The 18,013-nt window shown below is 37.4% G+C and overlaps 1 protein-coding gene and 1 pseudogene across 1 annotated transcript; both read right to left on the bottom strand.

Moving 5' to 3' along the window:
* Positions 1–8,172: 8,172 nt before the first annotated feature.
* On the bottom strand, positions 8,173–12,298 carry LOC121743672 (annotated as a pseudogene).
* A 140-nt stretch (positions 12,299–12,438) lies between these two features.
* LOC121743671 (hsp70-Hsp90 organizing protein 3-like) lies at positions 12,439–17,131 on the bottom strand. The gene is made up of 7 exons (XM_042137001.1): positions 16,090–17,131; positions 13,779–14,067; positions 13,613–13,698; positions 13,304–13,527; positions 13,131–13,197; positions 12,988–13,047; positions 12,439–12,908 (listed from the first exon to the last, which is right to left on the bottom strand). Exons 1-7 carry the CDS (start codon positions 16,996–16,998, stop codon positions 12,795–12,797), a joined length of 1,749 nt encoding a protein of 582 aa, XP_041992935.1. The 5' UTR covers positions 16,999–17,131; the 3' UTR covers positions 12,439–12,794.
* Positions 17,132–18,013: the final 882 nt, after the last annotated feature.

The raw sequence follows: 18,013 nt of genomic DNA, 5'->3' as shown, positions 1-18,013 counted from the left end.
AATTGCTTGAGTTCTTATAGCATCAAATAAAGATTCGAAATTTATTTATGCTTTATTTTATTAATGGACAAAATGTTAGGGAACAACAATTTAAATTTGTATACTAGAATTAAATTGTTACATGGTGCCAAAATAATGTGTTTTAGAATTTTACAATTTAGAAATTTAAACATTGTTATAGAAAAAAAAGTTGTTGTGAGTGACTATTACTATTTCGTTGAACTATGACACTAAGAAATTAAGTATGTATATGCATGCAATCATTTTTATGATTCAGAATTTTAGTAATTATTTAATACTAATAAAATAATTTGACGCAAATGACTTTATCCTTTCATTAGATGGTACAAGTAGAAATTAAGTATATAACATATGTATACTACTGGAGTACTATTTTACAATTTAGAAATTTAAACATTGTTATAGAAGAAAAAAAAAGTTGATATGAGTGACAATTACTATTTCGTTGAACGATGACACTAAGAAATTAAGTATGTATATGCATGCAATCATTTTTATGATTCAGAATTTTAGTAATTATTTAATACTAATAAAATAATTTGACGCAAATGACTTTATCCTTTCATTAGATGGTGCAAGTATAAATTAAGTATATAACATATGTATACTACTGGAGTACTATTTTACAATTTAGAAATTTAAACATTGTTATAGAAGAAAAAAAAGTTGATGTGAGTGACAATTACTATTTCGTTGAACGATGACACTAAGAAATTAAGTATGTATATGCATGCAATCATTTTTATGATTCAGAATTTTAGTAATTATTTAATACTAATTAAAAATTAAATATATTTCTGTACGTATATACTTTTTACATTCTAGAACTTTAATGATTATTTAATAATAAAATAATTGGATGCGAATGAATATTTTTATTTCATCGGAGGATAATATTAAGAAATTAAGTATTCCTATATGACTATTAGATGATTGAATTCAAATGTTTTTATATAATGCAAATTTTGTAGAAAGTCAATTTATGATATGGAGTATCTTACCAATTTATTGGCTAGCGCTTAGAATCAGAAAATATAGACAATTGCAAAATTAGAGCATTGATTTGAAATGTTCATATCTTTACAATACTAGTGAATTAATTTGACAAATGCATTAGTTTCAAAAGTTTACATCTTACCATCCAAAAATGGTGAATAAAATCATAGAGTTTATATAATCGTTTATATGACTTAAAATTTAAATGTTACTATTTAATGGAGTATCATTTTAATTTATTTTATATTAGACATGAAGTATTTTTTATAACTTGCAAATTTTATAAATATTTGATAATAAAATAATTAGATGACATTGACTAGTATAATTATAATTTACTTCTAATTTTGATAAAATTAAATTTAGTTTTTTTATTTAGAATTTTAAGAATTATTTAATAATAAAATAATTGAATATAAATATTATTTTGTTGGATATCAATAAGAAACTAAGTAGTGAAAATAGTTGAAATTTTGTTAAAATTTTGCTAATAAACGTGAATCTTAATTGATACTACTATGTATTAATTAGTTATAGATAGTTAATTTGATTAGATTTGACTTCCCTTCCCTAATAATTAATTATACATAACTACTAATTTTCCTTTTATCTAAAATAAGGGTATATTAGTACATATTTAAATTACGGTTATGGCAAAGTGACATAGGGGCATTATGTCATAGAGACATTATGTCTCTAAATCACTACTCTTTATTTAATTTGTCTAATTTACCTGTAACTTCTAGTATTTGATACTTTGATTGATTTACTTATTTTTTATTTTTATCTACTCTTTCTACTCTCTCTATTCAAGATGTAAGAGCATCTCCAATGGCGGACGTGCGCGACGGGCGACCGGGACGTCCGCCATTGTGGCAGGGGAGGTCGGATACGGACGTCCCGTGAGGACGTCGGGTGTCCTCGGACGTCGGCGCGACGGGCGGGCGGACGTCCGCCATTGTGGCGTGGGTCGGACGTCCGATTTTTACATTTTTTTTATTTTTTTTAAACTCTATATATACGGCTCGTTGAATTTTATTTCATTCGCACCACTTGTGTTAACAAGTTTCTCTCTCTACATCTCTAATTTCAAGTATATCTAAAATGTCTAGTGACAGTGATAGCGAGAATGAATTGGAGGTCGCTGTGAAAGGTGCGATAGATAGGCTGCTACAGCAGAGGGCGCAGCGGCGGCAGCAGGCTGCGGTACCTCGGCCGATCCATCGTCAAACTACAGTACCCCGTGACCACATTGCTGCACATATTCTGTTGTATGCAGACTACTTCGCTCCGCAACCGCGTTTTGGGGAAGCCTTATTCCGCCGACGCTTTAGGATTCATCGTCCGCTGTTTCTGCACATCGTGGGTGCTTTAGAGAGAAGATACCTGTATTTTAGAATCACTGAGGATGCAGCTGGCAAACCCGGACTCACGCCCTTGCAGAAGTGCACTGTCGCAATCAGACAACTGGCGTACGGAGGCGCGGCCGACATGTTCGACGAGTACCTTCACATTGGCGAGTCGACAGCCGTCGAGTGTCTGCAGAATTTTTGCGCGGGCGTGAGAGCGATATTCGGTGAGCGGTATCTTCGGAGTCCGAGCCCCGAAGACTGCCAGAGTCTGGTAGATATGCATGGGTCGGTCCATGGGTTCCCTGGGATGTTGGGCAGCATAGATTGTATGCATTGGGAGTGAAAGAACTGCCCCGCCGCCTGGAAGGGGATGTACACTACTGGCTTCAAAGCCAAGCATCCCACGATGATCCTAGAAGCTGTAGCTGACTACCGGCTGTGGATATGGCATGCTTATTTTGGAGTCGCCGGGTCGAACAACGACATCAACGTTCTCCAGTCGTCGCCCCTGTTCAATGCTCAGTGTGCGGGCGTTGGTCCCGCCATCAGTTTCGTCGCCAACGGCAACCAGCACAATATGGGATACTATTTGGCGGATGGGATATACCCAAACTGGCCCGTCTTTGTGAAGATAATCAAGCATCCGCTCGGACAAAAGAAGTCATACTTTGCTAGCCGTCAGGAAGCAGCGCACAAGGATGTGGAGCGGGCATTTGGTGTGCTCCAGAGTCGATGGGCGGTAGTCAAGGGTCCTGCACGGCAGTGGTATATTCCCAACATCGGCGATGTCATGTACGCATGTATCATAATGCACAACATGATTGTCGAAAATGAAGGTGCGGAACTGACTCAGTGGACCAATGAAGATGATACGGGTGCAGGTCCAAGTCACGGCGTGGCCACCGCGAATGTGAATATGGGGGTACCTCATGGAGAGGTCGAGCGGATGCGTGCATTTGCCGACATGCGGCAAACAGATGCCCATGTTCGACTTCAGAACGATATTATCGAAGAGGTTTGGACGCGGAAGGGTTGACGTTGATGTTAGTACTTTTTTTTGTTTTATTACTATGTAATTTTTTTTTCAAATCATGTATGTTTTTTTTAAATGAAGTTGTTAAGTTTTCCCGTTCGTATTCGTGTTGAAATTTTATTTCCGTAAACGTAAATTGTTTTATTTGTGAATTTGTGATTTTTTTATGGCGGGAAGTCCTAGTGGGAAGGGCGATGGGAAGGGCGGATTGTGAAGGGGATGTCCTAGTGACGTGACAGTGGGATGGGAAGTCCTAGTGACGTGGCGGGAGGTGTTTTCGGGATGTCCTAGTGGATGTCCGAGTGGGACATCCGCCCACTGGAGATGCTCTAATAATCCTTCTTTGCTTCACCCATAATTAAAAATATACAAGGGCCTTTTAAATCTATTTGGCAGATAATCTGAAATTTTATCTTGGGCCATAAAAAACGATACAGTTTCGGCTTTGGGCTTTTCTGTTTGTACATATACTTATGCAGATCGGGAGAAAGTATTCCTTGGTTAACACATACCATTTCACAATGCGGTATCACTCAAATTTATGACAAGTGGAAAATTAACAAATACTTATAAATTATAATCTACTCATAATTCTAAAATATTCTATAATATTGAAAATTTCTCATATATTTGTTAGCGTACGTACGTATGATTAACAGTTTTTTATATTTAATTTTTTCTTAATAGCATGTCAGAAATTCAAGATTTTTTAAAAAATTATGAAATAATATTAAATATTATTTATAACATAATAGTTAGAATAATAATTTATGAAATTGTGTAATAGGATTAATATCTTCATTATAAGATCTATGCATGAATATATGCATATTCTGTTAGTTACAGAGTATAACTTTTTTAGTATATTCATGTACGTGTATTATGTATATACATGAGAAGCCCATAAAATTTTAAGATATTTTCCATATTTTAGAATTAGTATAACTTAAACTAATTAATATAAACTAAGTATTATATAGTGTATAAATTAAATAAACTATACAAATAATTCTATTCATAAATTATTATTCTAACTATTATGTTATAAATAATATTTAATATTATTTCATAATTTAAAAAAACAATTCTTGAATTTCTTAAATGCTATTAAGAAAAAATTAAATATAAAAATTCTTAATCATACATTAACAAATTTTTTGGAAATTTTCAATATTATAGAACATTTTAGTATTATGAGTAGATTTAAATTTACATTTGTTAATTTCCATATATTCTGAACTTGTTATAAATTCATTATATGGACATACCACATTATATTGCTAAGTGGTATGTCTAGACCATTGAATATTTTCTATGTAAATAAATAATAGATAATTGAGAGCATCCGCAGCGGTGCTCGTTGCGGAGGACGGCGTCCGTGCCGCTGGTGCGGCTCACCGTTGTGCTCTTGCCGCTTGCGTGGCGCTGACGTGGCGGTCGCGGATTGGCCAACGGCATTTTCATTTTTTCTATTTTTTAAAATAAATCGGATTTAATTAAAAAAATCCAAATTAAACAAAAAAATATTTTCCCACTTCCCAATAAATTATATCTGTTTTATCCCCACTTTTAATTTATTTTTCAATTTTTTTCCCCAAAATTCACATTTTCATCTATAAATACTCTCACTTCCACACAAAATATATCACACCGCACTACACAATTTTCATCTAAATTCTCTCATCTTCTCTTATCAATTCTCAATCTTTCACTCTTACTCAAAAAAATGTCCGGTTCTGGCGATCACCCCTCCGACTCCCGCGGTTGGAACCACGAATGGTTCGGCTCACAACCATTCCCTAGTCCGGAAATGCAATTTTCGGCCCCTCCTCAAACCCCAGGTTCTCAAGTTCTGGGTGGCTACCGGCCTTACCCGGTGAACGACCAAGATGCCCCCGATGGATGATACGGGTGGGCACCCGAACCCATATCGGGAGGGAGCTGCTGCTCTCAAACTCCTCCTCTTCCTACTCCTACTCCTACTTCTCGTGGTGTCCGCACCGCGTAGACTCCGGAGGAAATGGATCAATTATTCAAAGCCTATTTGATTATCTCCGAAGATCCGGAGGTTGGCATGAACCAAAGCGGGGATAGGTTTTGGTGGCACGTCTCTCACCGGTATAAAGAAAACCGCCCGGCTGGAACCATCGAGCGCAATGAGAGTATGGTGCGCAATGCCATATTCAGAGCCAACGAAGAAATCCAAAAGTTCGAGGGGTATTACCTCCAGGAAGAGCGGTCGGCGGGGAGCGGCAGGAGCGAGCTGGACATCATCAATGTCGCCTTGGCGACCTACCAATCCCTAAATTACAAACCGTTCAAGTATCTCAGCGCTTGGCAGGAGGTGAGTGTGCATTCGAAGTATAGGGGAGGTGTATCATCCTCCTCCAGCTCCTCCAGCAAACGATCGAGGTCGGTATCCCTATCCGACGCCGATGAGGATAAGGTGGCTAGCCAGCTCGCCGGAGCTAACTTGGGTAGCCCCAATGCCTGCCCGAGCACTTCCCAACGCCGGCCGCAAGGAAGGAAGAAGGCGACGGCCAACTGCCGCCGCGCCGCGACTCCATCCGCCCCCGCTCCTGCTCCCTTTGTGACACCTCAACCCTCACCAACTCGTTGTGGACCCTTTTGGCCCAACTCAATTTGGCCGATAGGTCAAATATGAGCCCCGAGCAACTTGATTCACATTTGGCAATGATACGGGGTCTCCGAAGAACATTGGAGATAGGGCCGGAGGACTAATTAGGGGTGTGCATTCGGGTTTCGGTTCGGTTTTTTGCCAAAACCGAACCAAAACCGAAAAACCGAATTTAGTTCAAAATTCAAACCGAACCGAACCCGAAAAACCGAAACCCAAAAACTAAAAAACCCGAACAAAACCGAAAAACCTGAAAAAAATAAATATAATATGAATATATATTTATATATGTGTATTTTATTTTATTTTATATATACTAATAGAATATTTATATATAATATAAAATTAATAATACATATAATATATATTATATAGTAGAATATATTAAAAGAATATATATATTATATATAATATAATATAATATATTAAATTAATAGAATATATATATAATTCGGTTTTTCGGTTTTTTTCTTCGCCCGAACCGAACCGAAAAACCAATTTTTTTTATTTTTAAAACCGAACCGAACCGAAAAACTGAAAAAAACCGAACCGAATTTCAAAATTTCGGTTTGGTTCGGTTCGGATATTCGGTTTTTTTTGCACACCCCTAGGACTAATCTTCCACGGGGGTATTTTTTAGCCTTTAATTATGTATTTTTTTATTTTTTAAGATTTTAATTATGTATTTTTATTTTTTAGGATTTTAATTATGCAATTTATAATTTTTAGGATTTTAAGTTTGTAATTTTTATTTTTTAGGATTTAATTATGTAATTTTTATATTTTAATGTATTTTTAGTAATGGAATGGTGGGACCCTTGAGCATATACTTGCGAAAGAGTATTGATGTGAGTGTTGTGCTCTTCGGGAAGAGTATGGAGTAAAAAAGTAATAAAAGTCCGTGCTCTTGCCAAAGAGCGGATGTGGATGCTCTAATAGGAAGGCGTAGAAATTGGAGGATTCTAAAATTGTTATGTCAAGTACTACTAGTTCCCTGATGAAATAATTTTAATTTTGAAGTATAATAGATGAAATTTACATTGGGGCCAGTTTTGGTCTTTATTAGGAAGTTTAAATATTACTATAAGAAATACATTAAAGCCAATTTTGGTTTTTCCCTGTAATGCAACCGAATTGAGAAGAGGGGAACATTTTTCATAGTCCACGAACTCTGTCAAACTATCACTTTAGATCCGTGAAATTTGAAAATATCATTTGAGGTCGTCAACTACGAGTTAATATTAATTGAAGTACTTTTTTACTATGTTCAAATTTCCTCGAATGAAAAGAACCTCAATACCTTGAATGTATATATTTTTGTACTAAACTTAACACAGTCATATCTTTTATAAATATCTTTGCTATATATTTTTGACGAATTTTCTAAATATAATTTGATTTTCATTATTATCACTTAATTTTATGACATCCAAGAAAAATTTCCTTTTCAACTTTTTATAATTAAAGAATTTTAAAATATTGTTGAGATATTGATACTTATAAAAATAACTAACTCGTAGTAAATGATACTAACTCGTAATTAAAAGACCTCAAACGATACTTTCAAAGTTCACGGATCTAAAATGATAATTTAACAAAGTTTGCGGTCCATAAAAAATGTTCAATCAATTGAGAATTTAGGTTTAATGTTATCAGTTTGATATGGGGAAATAAGCGTTTAACTTTATCAATCTCAAGATTTAGGTTTAATTTTATCAATCTAGTTCCTCACAATTCTATGTATAGGGGAAAAAAACTTAAGCTAAAATGCCAAATCAAGCAAAAGAGATCAAACTAGATAGCACCACAAGGAAATCAACTCTAATGCTACATACATATATTAAGAAATGAATAATCACTTAGACCTCATATTATGTTATAATTATATTATTTATTATAATGATGTTATAAACTAATAACTTATTAAGAAAATCTTAATCTAATTATTTAAACTGTGCTTAAAATATAAATATATAATATTTAAATTGGATTATTTTATAAATCATGCACTAGCATTCCAACCACAAGGCCTCCCTTACAGCTAGTGTAAGTAAAGATTGGGTGAAACATGACAAAAAACAGCTAAAACAACCAACAATTAAGTGCCAACTCAAACAGGTAAGATGATGAAATTTCCAAATCACAAGAAATCCAACTCATGTTTATCAAAATACTACAAATAATGACCTGATGCGTAAGCTCACTTTTCCAGCAAGGTTGGAAAAGTTGTATAGACAAATTGCAAGCTTAGAACCTACCAAAAGTATGACATACCAAACAAGGCTTATATCTATTTGACTTGTACTATTCCTGCACTCACAAGTTTCTGTATTTTGTTCATCACCAGAGGGTTCTTAATGTGGTCCTGAGCCGCCTTCGGGTTCTCCTGGAAGTCCGTCAGTACCTATCCCCACACCAATCCAAAGTAAGTCCAACCACGATAACAACCCTCGAATCTCAAAACCATCAACAATGCAACAACTCTCGTTTACCTGTCGCATCACCGGATCTGTCAGGATGTTTTGGATCTCCGGATCTTGCATTGCCTTGGCCTGAAACAGATATCGAGTGGATTTTAACGTCGGTATCAACCTAAACAATCACAACTCTGCAGTTTGTAAAAGATGACCGACCTGTCTCTCTTTCAATTCATCAGGGCTGAAATCTCCACGGCTAGCCTTGTTTATCTGCTGTACACATCTGCAGAGAAACGAGAATTATGTCAATACATCTGCTCCTTCAGGATTCAGAGACGAATAAGAGAGATCAATTGGCCAATGGACAAACCTCTTGATTCCATCTAGAAGTTCCTGGTTGTTAGGATCATGCTTTAATCCCTCTTGGTAAGTCTCCAACGCTTTATCATACTCCTTCATGAAGAATTGAATAGCGCCCTTCCTAGTATAACCCTTCGAAAAGGTTGGATCAAGTTCGATGCATTTTTCAGCATCCTTGAGTCCCTCAGGCATAGCCCCAAGTTTAGTGTAAGAAGCCGCTCTATTGCTATATGACTGCACATCAGCCACACCACGATGAACGATAAAAAACAAGAACCTCATTGTGTTGGGCACATACATATACGGTCTGAACTACCTTCGGATCATTTGGATTCCTCTTCAAAGCTTCAGTGTAGAACTTGACAGCTTCCGGGTACTTCTGTTCCTTAAAGTATTGGTTGCCTGTGAAGTTTATAGTATCGAATTAAGATGCCTTGAACTACGAAGGTGAAACAATACAGCGTGCTGGAATAGAGCTGGAATACCTTTCTCACGCTCCTCGTCAGCTAATTTAGGATCATAGTATTCTTGTTGTTCTAGATCATTCTTTGCCTTCTCTGCGTCATTGAGCTTTTTCAGTGTGTCTGGGTTGCGATGCTCGGTGAGGGCTTTGTGGAAAGTCTCGATTGCAGGCTCATAGTCCTTTGAACACTTGGCCATCTTCACCAAAGCAGTTCCCTTTCTTGTCAATGCCCGAGCTATCATCTTGAAATCTGACCTTAGTTCTCTGCCCCTCTCAACAGCTTTACTGCCACGGAATAGAAATGAGGATCATTCAGAGTAGAAGAAACAAGTAACACCCCATAAAATGCATTGTACAATCAAACATTGATTTCTTAAAAATATAATAGCATCCGTGTATCGCAATACCATTCGAAGTAACAAGAAGAGCTACAGAATAAAAATAACAGAACTTCTACAGAGAGCGCAATCGAATTAATCTGAGTCAGAAAGTAACTGCCAATAATGGATATAGCTGATCCTAACAACACAAGGTGCAGCATTACAGGAAGCAAAGAAACACAAATCACAAACGATTAATTTGGAATCAATGTAACAAAATTCTATGCAGCTAATGGCAAATGTCACCAAAAATCTACCTCCTCAACGCAATATGAAACAGACAGAAGAACCGAGAGAGAGCTGCAAACTATCCTTAAAGTTTTTACTATAGTTTTTTGAGTGGTGGCGGAGAGATAGAAGCGATATGCCAATGCCAACCAACTACCGCAAGAAGGTTATACATTCTCCAAAGTCCAATATGAAACTTCTTACTTTAAGATCCATCAAGAGAAATTCATAAGCTCCAAGTAAGCCTCAGCCTTAGTTTAGTTTGGTGCATAAGAAATGGACACTAGCAGATCATCAACAAATCAATCCCACTATATCCAAAACATATCTCTTGATCACTAAACTACCTACCAACAAATCATAGAGTCATTGAAGTAAACTACCCACATCAACAAATAGGCATCATTTACAAACAGATTGACACCAATTAACAAGCCACGATGATCATATTCTTATTCAAAATCAAAGATTTATAGAAATAACAATGAGAAAAAGGGAATTAATTACCTTGCCCATCTCCAAGTATACAGCAGCACGGTTTGTAAGGAAGGAGATGTCCTCATCATCGAGCTCCACCGCCTTGGAATAGCACTGAATAGCAGTCTCAAAATCCTTCTTCTTATAAGCAACATTCCCAGCTTCCTTCTCCTTCTGAGCCTCCGCTTTTCTCTCCCTCTTCTCCCTATCCTCCTCCGAAATCTCCATTGGCTCCGGCTCCGGCTCCACCTCCCTCTCCACCCTCTTCTCCACCTTGACAGGATCATCACCCTCCGCAGGCCTCTTCCTCTCCGGCGATTGCGATTGCGAATCCTCCCTCCCCTGAAACTTCAAATTCAGCAAAACCCCCAGCGCCTGCATAACCCTCTGATCCTTCAAATACATATTCAAATTATTGGGGCTTTTCTGAACATCCTGCATTATCTTCACGAAATCGGGCTGCTGGAGATACTCCCTCGTGGCGGGATCGCTCGCGAGCCTCACCCACATCTCCGCCCCGAACGCCTCAGCGTCGGCGAGGCCGGACTTGAGGGCGTCGTTGGCGGGGTCGATCTGGAGGCCCTTTCTGTAGGCGTCGGCGGCGTCGGCGTAGCGGCGGAGGCCCATGAGAGCGGCGCCGAGGCGGGAGTAGCCCTTGCCCCAATCTGGCTTGAGCTCGACGGTCTTCTCCGCGTCGGAGAGGGCTTCGGGGAATTGCTGGAGGGAGGCGTGGGCGGCGGAGCGGTTGGAGACTTGGAGTAGAGGACGTGGTTGGCCGGGGAGAGGGCGATCGCGTCGGTGAAGTGGCGGACGGCGTCGGAGAAGTTGCCGGCGGAGAAGGCGGCGTAGCCTTTGGCTTTGGCTTCGTTGGCCATGGATTAGTGTTGGTGATGAAGGAGAGTGAATCTGATAGTGGGAAAATGGAACAAATGATCAAGGGAGAGATAAAAGGGGAAGGAGAGAGACCAGAGATTTCTAAGAGTTTTTAAGGATTCTGGAGCCTTCGAGCTCATTCATGCATTGTTTTTCGAAATGCCATGCTTAAATTCATTTAATTTGATATTGCATTTTCTCCGCCATTATATTGCAATTCATAATAATACATAGTTTCTAAAGTACGTGATGCTGAGCAGATCAAATAAGTAAAACTAAACGGAAATAATTAATAGTAATAAAATATTATTATCATTAAAAAATTTTTATTTTAAAATTATAATTAGAGGGAATATTTTTTTTGGTACATCAACTATCCCAAATTACATATTTTAATGAAAATAGTCAAAAAGTAATTGAATTGATATTAACTTATAATTGATCGACCTTAAAAGATACAGATCAAATTTGCTCATTTGAGATGGTTGATGGACACTGAACAAATTCCGTCTATAACTAATAATACAAAATAATTGAAATCCTCGTACAATTAATGAAATCAAATATCAATCCAATCCAATCCAATCGAAACCCAATTCAAATCCAAGTGCTCGATTTTATAAAAATTGATTAACTCTTCAACTGAGATAATCTGAATTCAAGTTCAATTGATATATTCAATTTTGGTTCCATAAGATTATAAGATACTCTAATAAGAAAAAAAATAAAAACATAAACAATTACAAATAAAAATAATAAGAATCTAAGTAGAAAAGAAGGATATTATGATCAATAACAAAGAAAAATAAGAACACTCAATAGTGTAAAAAATAAAAATAAATAAACATATTTTATTTATATCACTTTAAAAAATCACTAATCACATCGCAAAAACACACCCTAATTGTGTTCCTTGCATTTTGTGATTACCACCCTCTTTTCTCTAGTCTCCCTGAATTTGTATTGTCATATTTGCCGGAAAACTAAATAAATAATCAAACCAAACAAATAACAGGTGCTTATTTAGAATATCTCATCACAAATAATAAAAAACATTGCATAAGTTAGTGATAAGTATGCCATGAGTAAATGAGAAGAATTATTTAGAAAATGGCTACATGGATTATATTACACTACAATGAATGTAGGAAATCTAATGCTTTAGGCATTCAATCTGCAGATGTAACTTGTACTTAGATATAGCTCATCCATCCATGTTCCAATGCATCAAAACATATCAAACATTACCCACCAAAATATAAATTTTCAAAACAATCTTACCAACACAGTGAATCCTATAAGCAAAAAAAGGGAATCAGATTGACAAAAGATGACTTCAGTCGCGAGACACAGTCAAGAGATGATGGTTCAAACGGTTTTGTAGGCATAGAATGAATTTAGCACCGGAGTACAACCAAAGAAGCAATGTTCTTGAGATCCAGAGAGAAAATTTCATCATCACCATAACATGAGAATGTCAAAAAGATACTAATCCAATCAGCAATTGTTTTCTTTCAACGAAGATCTGTAAATGCACATTTCCTTTAGCGCTTGGTTTATTTTACTTGAACAATTCCTGCATTGACAAGTTTCTGTATTTTGTCCATCACACCAGGGTTTTTCATGTGTTTTTGTGCAGCGACTGGGTTCTCCTGGAAGTCCGTCAGGACCTATTGGAACAAAATCACGCATGAGAAACAACATATCAACAGAAAACCAATACAAGAAGTGATCAACTTTTTATCGTACCTGTCTCATTACTGGATCAGTTAGGATGTTTTGGATTTCCGGGTCCTGCATTCCCTTAGCCTAAAACGAATAGTAGTAATTAATACCCGTTTGTAATTCCAGCTTCACAGCCAAATTGCAACTGAGTAAGATGAAGAACAAACCTGTCTCTCTTTCAATTCATCAGGGGTTAAATCTCCACGGCTAGCCTTGTTTGCCTGCTCCACGCATCTGCACAAACATGGTAGGAACTCAATGTAATAAATATGAAACACAGTGAGGTTATATACACCAAAAATCTAAGAAAAATGGAAATACATATTTTTTTTCTTTTTACCTCCTTATGCCATCTAGCAATTCCGGGTTCTGAGGATCATGCTTCAAACCCTCCTGGTATGTTTCCAGCGCTTTCTCGTACTCTTTCATAAAAAATTGGACTGCACCCTTCCTGGTATAACCTTTCGAGAATGTCGGATCAAGTTCAATGCATTTTTCAGCATCTTTGAGCCCCTCGGGCATTGCACCAAGTTTTGTGTAACAAGCAGCTCTGTTGCTGAATGCCTGGAAGTTCAATCTTTAGTATATCCTAGCGAAAGAACCAAGTTTGTAGGTCTTACATAAAAAGGTTGTGATAATAAAGAAATACCTTTGGATCATTTGGGTTTCTCCTTATTGCTTCCGAATAGTGCTTGATAGCTTCTGGATACTTCTGCTCTTTAAAGAACTGGTTACCTACAGATTTCGTGCCAATAACACTTAGCACAACACGATTTCTAGACGAGTAAACGAAAAGGAAGAAAATGCTACAGTACCTTTCTCACGCTCCTCGTCAGCTATTTTAGGATCGAAGTACTCCTGCTGCTCAAGCTCTTTCTTTGCTCTCTCAGCATCATTGAGCTTCTTCAGTGTGTCTGGGTTACGATGCTCAGTTAAGGCTTTCTGGAATGTCTCAATGGCAGGCTCATAATCCTTAGAACACTTGGCCATCTTTGCCAAGGCAGTACCCTTTCTCGTCAAGGCCCTTGCTAACATCTTGTAATCTGCTCTCAGTTCCCTACCCCTTTCAAAAGCTTTCTCGCAATCCTTAATGCAGTCCTCATACTGAATATAATATTGATTATGGAAAATGGTATCAGACCAAAATTATGACTATGCTTTAAGTAAGTAGCAGAGTAAAAGACAGTGATCTCAAAACATCACTCAAAAGAAGACCATATACCACCTAAGTAGGAAGATCATATGCTATAATGTCTCATCAAATTAAAGAAGCTAGTTCCTAGTCCTAGCACCAAGTTTTATGTAGACAGGAGACCCTTCTAGGTCCCACTAGACCTCCCCATCTCAGTAATCCTTATAAGACCCATGCTGGACCAAATACAACATCCTATGATGCGGAGATAAAAAATAAAAAGATACAATATCAACTAACTAGCAATTTTTGAAGTAAGTGATTCCCCAGCCCTAATTAATGGAATAGAGATTGTTGTGACAGAATAGAGCAATTGTGTAATCGAGACAAAAACAGAAACGTAAAGTGACACAGAATTTATGTGGTTCACCAACGTTGTGTTGGCTACATCCACGGGCAGAAAACGGAGAACAGATTGTATTCAGATTACAGAGTTATATACCCCCGTTTGGCTAGCGGCAAACTATACAGATTCAAGGCATACTAAAAGAGATAATCAGATAAAGATTGACCAAAGTGGATTCAGCACTGAAAAATGAAAAAACCAAACCTAAAATGATACTCCCTCCGTTCCTTGTTAATAGAAGCATTTCTTTTTGGCACGGAGTTTAAGAATAGAGTGTTAAATGGATGGTGGAAAAAGTAAGAGAGAAAAAAAGTAAGAGAGATGAAGAGAGAATGAAGTAAAAGTGAAAATTACTTTTTGCCAAAAATAGAAATGACTCAATTAATTTGAAACTTCCCAAAATAAAAAACGACTCTATTAACATGGAACAGAGTGAGTACTAAATAAGTAGAGCATTGAATAAGAACATCTAGCAAGAAAAATATTTGATAATGCAATATCATCCTTAGTAGGGGTGATTTAACAAACCAATAACAGCAGGTAGGTGGTATCCATATCCTAACTTCACATGCGTTATACATGTATTCACAAAAGTCACCCATCAACTGTTCATATCATCTCTTTCCATTGCACTATACTCAATGTAAACTGAGGTTCGCACTAGTTCATCAGCAGTGCATGCTTACACAAGTAAAAGCCACCACAAAGAATTCTACATTACTGTTATTAAACTACAAAAAGTGGCTATCTGCAACTGAAACAGGAGTGAAGAAAAGGTATTCAGACTCTAAAATTCGAATAAAAATTCATGGGACAGCAAACAATAAGATAAGTTTCTTTTTTCCATAATATGTATAGTTACAATTCATGGGAAAGCAAAGAATAAGTTAAGGTTCACATTATTCTATTTATGAAACCATTGAAGAGCAAAATGTGAACTACAATCTTAAAAAATCTCACATTCACAAAAGATGATAGACGAAGTGAAATATATCATGCTAACAGAAATGCAATCTACGAATCAGAATAGGATGTTTTCAAAAGGAATATAAAGGCAAGTCATAAGTTTCTACCTAGTCATATGTTGATTAATGAATTTGTATTCACCATTTCACTAGCATGCACTTTTCCCTTTTTATGCTAAGAAAGGACGGGATTAGCCCTTAGTCCTTAGTCCTTTGCACAAATCTTAGATGATGGGTGGAGCGGCATAATGAAATCAAACAATAGAGAGATAAGGGGGTCAAAATGTGGGTATGGTTGAGCAAAATGTTGCCACTGCTAAGACTATTTAAACCTAGAAAAAAGAACACTGGATGCAAATGCCACAGTTTTAAGCATCCAAATAGAAAACAGGTATACAGAAGACAATGCAAACATCTTTTGCAACTTCACCAAATTAGAACTTAACCAATAGCAAAACTATACACATGCCCCATAAAGTTGACTGAGAGAACATGAAATAGAAAGACAGTCTACTGTCTAAACGTTCAGCAATAAATGAATATTCATCTGATATAATTGTGTTCATATTTAAGAAGAGAATTCATAAACGATTGACAGATACTCGGTGAAAAGAAAGTTGTACCTTGCCCATTTCCAAGTAAACAGCAGCACGATTAGTGAGGAATGATATGTCGGAATCGTCAAGTTCAATGGCCTTAGTGTAATGCTGAATCGCCGACTCAAAATCCTTTTTCTTATACGCAGCATTTCCAGCTTCCTTCTCTTTCTGAGCCTGCTCTTTCACTTCCTTCTTCTCCTTCTCTTCTTCCGATATCGTCACTGCCTCAGCTTCCCTTTCCTTCCTTGTATCCTCCTTCACAGCCTCAGCTTCCGAATTCGACTTCCTCTCCGGCGATCCATCACCCGAGGCCGATGGGGCCTCCGCACCCTCCTGCTCCGGCCCCGCCTGGAACTTCAAGTTCAACAAAGCCCCCAATGACTTCATAACCCTCTGATCCTGCAAATACATGTTCAAATTGTTCGGATTCTTCTGGATATCCTGCATCATCTTCACGAAATCGGGCTGCTGAAGAAATCCCCTGGTGGTAGGGTCACTAGACAGCTTAACCCACATTTCGGGCCCAAAAGCATCACCAAACGGGCTCATCCCCGGGCCGGGGCGAGGCCTGGAGCTCCCGGCTAGGGCGGATTCGGCGTCCGCGAGGCCAGACTTGAGAGGCTCATTGTTGGGGTCGATCTCGAGGCCCTTCCTGTAGGCGGAAACGGCGTCGTTGTATCTCTGGAGGCCGATATGCGCCGCGCCCAGCCGCGAGTAGCCCTTGCCCCAATCGGGCTTGAGCTCCACGGTCTTCTCCGCGTCGGAGAGAGCTTCAGAGAATTGGTTGAGGGAAGCGTAGGCGGCGGATCGGTTCGAGTAGAGGACGTGGTTGGTTGGGGCTAGGTTGATTGCGTCGGTGAAGTGGCGGATGGCGTCGGCGAAGTTGGCGGATGAGAAGGCGGCGTTGCCTTTTGCCTTGGCATCGTCGGCCATGGATGATTAATTAGGGTTTTTTTGATTGGGGGTAGAGGAATCTAGTGTTTTAATTGGGGGAGAAGAAATCGGAGAATGGGGTTTATAGTGGAGTGAACAGAGGGGGTTGGATTGGAGAGACGACGAGAAATGGCTTCTAGAATGTTCCGAATGGCTTTCTTATCACTTCCACTAATTTTCTCCAATTATTAATAATTATTACTCATTTAGGCCCGGTTTGGTAGAGGCCTGATGAAGCCCATGTACAGGAGGGAGTTATGTGGGCTTAACCAGTGTTTGGTAGCATTATTTATATAACTTGGTGTCCTGCTATATAGAAACAGAAACGGTAACAGATCCATAATACTAGAAAATATTTAATGACGAATACATACCACATATGATAATATGATTTGGTGTGTCTATTCAATAATATTTTAACAAATGGATTTATGGTGGATTACCTACATGTGATAATATGATTTGATGTGCTTACTCTACAATATTAATATATTTAAAAATTTATACTGGTATTTTTTATTTTAACTTTTTTAATTTCTAAAAATTTTAGAGGAAAAGAAAGAAAGATAAACTGGTATAAAGTGATTGAAAAAGTGAAACGAAAAATATTATATCCAACACTAGAGAGAGATAGAGAAAATATCATATCCAATATCACGAAAGTCCAAAAATGACCTGCATGCCTTGGGGGTATTTTTTGATGCAAAATTGTGATGAATAGTGAAATATGATTACACCTTAGTTCAGGAACTACCCGTGATATTTTTAAAATTTAGGGACCGTTTGCGTACAAAACTAGGGACCATTTGTGACTTTGCTTACTTCACTCATTTTCTAAAAGTACTATATGGAGTAGTATTTTAACTTATATTACTAATGCTAAAGAGACTGATATGTTTTGCTGTATAAACTAATATTATATCCAAATATTTTAGTGTAAAAATACGATAAAACTATTATGTTATTGTAAAAATATGATAAAACTATTACTAAAACATGTTAATTTTAAAACTTA

Source organism: Salvia splendens, chromosome 8 (genome assembly GCF_004379255.2).
Source record: "Salvia splendens isolate huo1 chromosome 8, SspV2, whole genome shotgun sequence".
NCBI lineage: Eukaryota > Viridiplantae > Streptophyta > Magnoliopsida > Lamiales > Lamiaceae > Salvia > Salvia splendens.
This window is presented reverse-complemented; position numbering and strand designations above follow the sequence as displayed.